We start from the raw sequence: 6,042 nt of genomic DNA, 5'->3' as shown, positions 1-6,042 counted from the left end.
TTTTTTTTTTTTTTTTTTTAACTTTATTCCTCATTTCGTTTTTTTTTTAAAGTAAACTATAGTAAGAAATGATGTTGACTAATGTTGACTACATAGCTAATTATACAACTGAATCAATTTCAAATCATTAAACTTAAGAAAATGATATTAATTGTGGTTATAAATGCTAAGACAGTACATGTAGAAATTAAGATAAACATATCAAAGAGAAATTTGTTCTTAGAAGCAAGTGAAGGTAGAGTTAAATTTGGGTAGTGACACTGAGCACAATGTCCTAAGCGAAGCTGCGACTATGGAAGGTTGATAGAATTAGATATTACATTACTTAGTGAATTCCATAATTAACTCTTTTTGTGTAGAGGATCCCTAATTTATCGCAACAACTCTGTCCTTATATAGTAACTCTTTTGAATCATTTTTCTTGGGATTTAAGGAAATAAACTATCAATTATTATTATATATGGTTTTAATATAAGTTTTCCAAAATTAAGAGAATATAAATTGCTAAGCCGAACTTCTCTCTCTCAAGTCTCACCCTACTTGTTTGTAAGTATAATGGGCTAGGCCGCCTATCCGGCCCACTATTCTTGTAAAGTCACATCTTTGTGGTATATATATAATGGGAAGCTCCCCCATTTCGCCGTCTCGTCGCTTCTAGGGTTTTCACAGAATCTCGTATTCGTCGCCGTTCCACAAGCAATCATGGTCAGCTTTGTTCGTCTCCTTTGTGAATTTTTGTTATCTCTAAATCATTTCCTATGAAGTGTCTGAGATTTTGTTGTTTTTTTTGGATCTGTGGATTAGGTGCTCCAAAACGACATCGATCTGCTCAATCCTCCTGCCGAGCTCGAGAAGAGAAAGCATAAGCTCAAGCGTCTCGTTCAATCTCCCAACTCTTTCTTCATGGTACTGTTTCCTTCTCCTTCAAACACTATAAACACAATTGGATTCGCGATGCAATGAATACTGATTCTTGTTTCTTTTGTGTGTGTGTTTGTTTCAGGATGTGAAATGTCAGGGATGCTTCAACATGTGAGTTTTTTTTTTTTTTCAAATTGATTGTTCTGTAAAGTCGGATAATATTGTTTCGTTTTTGAACTGGATGCTGTTTTATTAAAACTTCTATAGATTGGTGTTAGTAGGAAGAATCTGGATACTGTTTTGGGATTTCAGTAGTGATGATTTGAATTGATATATTTCTCATTTTTTGAATGCATAAGTAGTGAGGTTTATGAAGTGACTACACTTAGTAAGGCAGTATAGTCGATTGGGTGCATTATCAACTAGAGATGATTGATGTTAGGAAGAGTTTTCTAAGCTATTAGATCAGTAGTGTGATGTGGAGAGATTACAGTTGGTAATGAATTGGTTGTGGTTTATTTTTGCAGAACCACTGTGTTCAGCCATTCTCAAACAGTTGTAGTGTGCGGAAACTGTCAGACCGTTCTGTGCCAGCCCACTGGTGGTAAAGCAAGGCTCCAAGAAGGGTGCTCTTTCAGGAAAAAGGGAGATTGACATCTCACGAAATCAATCATCTTTTCACAGATGTTTTTCTGTTGAGAGGATTCGGATCTTTCTTTAGTTTTGTTTTCTTGCTTTTAGTAGTTTTAATGTCTATGACTTTCTTTTTTCTTATGAGAAGATTATAAAGGGATTATGAAACTACTAGATGAGTAGTCGATTAGAACTCTGGTCTTGTTGAAACAGTATCTGCTTTCTTTTAAGGTTTAATATTTTCCCAAGCTGTGTTTTTTTCTCTTGGTTCATGCTTGCAGTTGTTGATAGTTTAGTCACTCATTGAACAAGCAACCATTGTTAAATTTTGAATGACTTGTGCAAAAGAATTGTTATTTTGCTGTTATTAGAAGAAACTTGAGACATTGGGTAACTTGAGACATTGGTTTTAACATTATGAAGTTGAGTTGTTGACGATTAAGTGTGGACTGAACGCTACACATTAGTGAGCTATTTATGGGTTTGTAAGATATCGGTGATACACCACTATTGGTTTTGGTATTTTGGATAATTTTGTAAGACCAGATTCAGTATTTTTCGCTGAAATATAAAACTGAGGAACATTACGTTTTGAACTCTTTTTTCTTAGCTAAAAAATTCAGTGTAAAAATCGTTTCCATAGTTTTCTCGTTTACATAATCTAAATACTCAATTGGGTTATGTGCAAATTTGGGTACCGAGCAAATGAACCTTTTCCAAGTAGTTGTATCCTCTAAACTGAATTTTAAATCAAATGGACAAGACAATGTAACAATATCATCTTTTTCTTTTCTTTTGACATCGACAATGTTATATAATGTCCAAAATCTAAAATATCAAGAAATCTAGGAAAAAAAAAAAGAGATCGAAGTGTTGTTATAATCGAAATAGAATCCTATAATAATAATAAAAAAGCTAAAAATCATGATCCTAGCAAGAAGAAATTTCGCGGCGCCTTGGAATGTGAGAGAGACCAAGTGCGTAACACTTTCCAATTATACAACAAAACCATCAAATGCTTTTTTCTCCATCTCATCTTTTTTTCTCTGATTTTTAGAAAAAGTAAATAAGAATCTATAAAACTGATAAAGTAAAATTATAAAGTGGTTTAAAAGACAAGTACAATGAATTTACGTCGCCGCTGGATCAAGCATCTTTCCCAATTGTGAGTTTTTTTTTTCTTTTCTTAAGAAAAACATTTTTTGTTACACAAATTTGATGAAACCTCCTTTTGGGTAACAAATGATAAATTTTTTTTTGATAATTTAGCTGTGCTTTTGCTTTCGTAGGTAAAGTTAATCACATTTAATAACTAAAGTCGTATTCAATCAAATCTTTAAAAGACGAAGTGGACAATGGTTTCGACTCTTTGTGGATACATACGTCATTTACAAATTATGTAATCTCGACTGTTAATATATATACTCTCAAGTCTCAACTACAACTATAGTTCATTTTTTCACAAATATATTTTTTTTTATCGCCAAAACGTCTCTGTTCTCCTAACTTATTTAGTTTCTTACAATATATTAATTGTTGTAATGATTGTACGGTGTGTCGTGTGTAATCTTCACTGAACATAAAAATTACACAAGAGTTTATTTCATTATATACCACGTGGCCATGCAATATGTATTGCACTTTTTTGGTTTTCATAGATAAACCGATTGGAGTGATCTAGATTCTAGAGTCCCACAACAGTACGAATAAGAGTCCAGTCGACCACTGAAGAAGTAAAAGAGCTAGATTTTAGGAATAGTTAGGCTACATAATTAATACGAGATGCTCTAACATAACCTAGCCCATATCATAATAAGAGGTTCTAATATATTTTAGAACGTGTGAATGTGATCCGGAGTAGAGCCCTCTACAACAAACTCTCAACACCTAAACCTCTAAAGAATTCCCTTTAAACATAACTAGATCAACGCGCACTCAAACCCGCGAGAGCTAAATATACACAGTACATACGCCATGTTAGGTTTTAAAAACTTTTGTGCATATTATGACGTAAACATCTAAAATACTACTCGAAAAATAATGAACTTTTCTATATTTTGTCTTAAATTAATAGTAGGCATGATACTTTATTAGAAAAGAAAGCAAAAAAAACACACCTGACTCGTCGGCGCCAAAGTCCCCGTTAGGCCATAATTTATAAACGAAATTAACGTAGAACTAATTTCATGAGATTCTTTATCAAAGAAAGAAATAACAGAAATATCAAATGCATACGTTCGTAAAATGTAGGCACGATGCAATTTGATTAAAGAGAACGTGCAATAAAGGTTGAAATACAGAAAAAAAGTAAGTGATCCACTACATCAAATGGCTTAGGTACACGTGGCGAAGTGTGAGAAGATTGCTGCGCCATTAAGTAAAACATATAGCCGTTAACTCAACAATACGACAAGACTCTCACAAAGCCATGACTTGTGACCGTACCTTTTGAAAACACAATTGACACTCCCATAGTCCTATACTCCTATATAAACCTCTACGTGCTCTTACCTCCAATGTTCCTTTCCATGCTAATTAAGCAACATCCACCACCATAATAGAAAAAAAAAAAACACAATTATTGAAGCTCTTTCAAAGAAGAAGAAAATATGAAGAAAGCTACCGCATTGATGAAACAGATCGTTTGTTTATTGAGCTCTGCAGCAAAGGCTAAATCTATAGCCATAAAGAACAAAACAAGTGCCTTCAAAACAAGAGTCCTCATGTTGTCTCTTGTGAAACACAAGGAGCTTGGGTTCCGTTCGATTTCCAACAAGATCCACAACCTCTTGGGCCATGCAGATCAAGATCAAGATCATGAGGACAACAACCAAGACCAAGACAAGAACAAGGCTATAGTTCTCTACAGCAGCAAGGCATCCACAATGGCCCATCATGAGGAATACGACGTTCACGAGGACAACGACAAGTATCCTGATCTGAGGCACACGTTGTTCGAAGGAGAGGATGATTTTGGGGACTTGGAAGAGGAAGGTCAAGGCAGTTCTGTGATTGATATGGTGAGGAACTCGAAGGAAGAAGAAGGAGAGAATTTCAAGCTAGAAGATGAGATCGACCATGTCGCAGATCTCTTTATTTCAAGGTTTCATAAGCAGATGAAGCTTCAGAAACTCTTGTCTTTCAAGAGGTATCAAGAAATGCTAGCCCGAGGCACCTAAACCCATATCCATAAATATGACCATATATATATAAAAACATGTTGGCCATAGATATGAAGAATCTATTCATAGTGTGATCATTTGCTAACGTTCTTATTTTGTGTTGTCTCTTATAAATCCTTCGAACCCCCTTATTTTCTACGATTAAAAATATCATGATCTCTTAGTAGATGTGCTTGTATTTAACATGTTGGGTTGAAGGAAGGATCTGTTTTGTGGAATATGTTTTCTTCCTCCTAGAGGTCGTATTATATATGTGTAAGATCTTTGAAATGTTACAATATTGGGCATTCTATATTTTTTTGGCTTATATTTCACTTATTACAGTCCTTAATTATATGTTGATACATTTGTTTCAATTACTCAAGACGCAACAGCTAGCATTCAGGATCACAAGATCGATTCTTTTGTTTGATTTTCTGCCTGAGTGACTTTGAATCTAGATGATTTGTTAAGCAAGTAGTTTTTTTTTCCACAAACATTTTTATGTAAATTAAAGTAGTATTGTTTTTCCAACATGTTGAGTTTCAAAGACTTTTTGTAAACTTTCACTACTAATTCTGCATTATTTCTGGGAAACCATATCTGTGTCTGCCATTNTTTTTTTTTTTTTTTTTTTTTTTTTTTTTTTTTTTTTTTTTTTAAATGTGAATTGTCGTATAATGAAAAAGTATGTATGCCATTTTGGCAGGTGAAGTAAATGCTGATTGCACTCCTCTGCGAATCTTAAATGAAACTGGCTGATTTACTTGATGATACTTGATTGTATTAAATCATCTTTATTAAATCATTTTTTTTTTCCAACATGCTGAGTTTCAAAGACTTTTTGTAAACTTTCACTACTAATACAAGAGTCTTTAATTTGTTTTCAAAGAAATCAAAGTTGTAATAGACCAAGAAGTAAACCTCATCAAGTATCATCTTTATTTCAGATTCGCAGAGTTTAATACAATAAAGATGACACTTGATGAGGTTTACTTCTTGGTCTATTACAACTTTGATTTCTTTGAAAACAAATTAAAGACTCTTTTAGAAAACTTGATTCTTTTCGTTTTCGATCGTGAATATATACATTTGAGGATGCAAATGTGGATGGGGATGGACAGAAATGGAGCAGTTTCGTTATCTAAAACCAATCATGACTAGCACTTCCGTATATCAGATACGTACATACGTCTCCTTGCTATGATACTATGATCTATTTAGCCAATTTTGGTGATGTTTGCATATGATATTTACCAAATTTGGAGGAATGAAAACTTAAATTTTAGGGATATTAACACCATGACGTTTCCGAGTTTTGTCTTTTAACTCGGCAGTGGACGAGATTGAAACAAAGAAAGCTGGTTTATATATAAAGACCAAGTCG

General features: G+C 33.6%; 2 protein-coding genes across 2 annotated transcripts; both read left to right on the top strand.

Annotated features, from left to right (window-relative positions):
- Positions 566–1,757, top strand: LOC104725278 (40S ribosomal protein S27-2-like). The gene is made up of 4 exons (XM_010443907.2): positions 566–705; positions 805–906; positions 1,004–1,032; positions 1,389–1,757. Exons 1-4 carry the CDS (start codon positions 703–705, stop codon positions 1,513–1,515), a joined length of 261 nt encoding a protein of 86 aa, XP_010442209.1. The 5' UTR covers positions 566–702; the 3' UTR covers positions 1,516–1,757.
- On the top strand, positions 4,006–4,970 carry LOC104725276. The gene has a single exon (XM_010443906.2). It carries the CDS (start codon positions 4,104–4,106, stop codon positions 4,671–4,673), a length of 570 nt encoding a protein of 189 aa, XP_010442208.1. The 5' UTR covers positions 4,006–4,103; the 3' UTR covers positions 4,674–4,970.

This window comes from Camelina sativa, chromosome 11, assembly GCF_000633955.1.
Source record: "Camelina sativa cultivar DH55 chromosome 11, Cs, whole genome shotgun sequence".
Classification (NCBI taxonomy): Eukaryota; Viridiplantae; Streptophyta; class Magnoliopsida; order Brassicales; family Brassicaceae; genus Camelina; species Camelina sativa.
The sequence above is the reverse complement of the archived record's forward strand: the minus strand, read 5'-3'. Positions and strand labels throughout refer to the sequence as shown.

Bases quoted from the DNA above. Each gene is read 5' to 3' on its own strand.
- LOC104725278 (XM_010443907.2), top strand. The intron at 907-1,003 runs GTACTGTTTCCT...TGTTTGTTTCAG, and splicing joins CTCCCAACTCTTTCTTCATG to GATGTGAAATGTCAGGGATG. The intron at 1,033-1,388 runs GTGAGTTTTTTT...TTATTTTTGCAG, and splicing joins TGTCAGGGATGCTTCAACAT to AACCACTGTGTTCAGCCATT.
- LOC104725276 (XM_010443906.2), top strand. From the start codon at position 4,104: ATGAAGAAAGCTACCGCATTGATGAAACAGATCGTTTGTTTATTGAGC.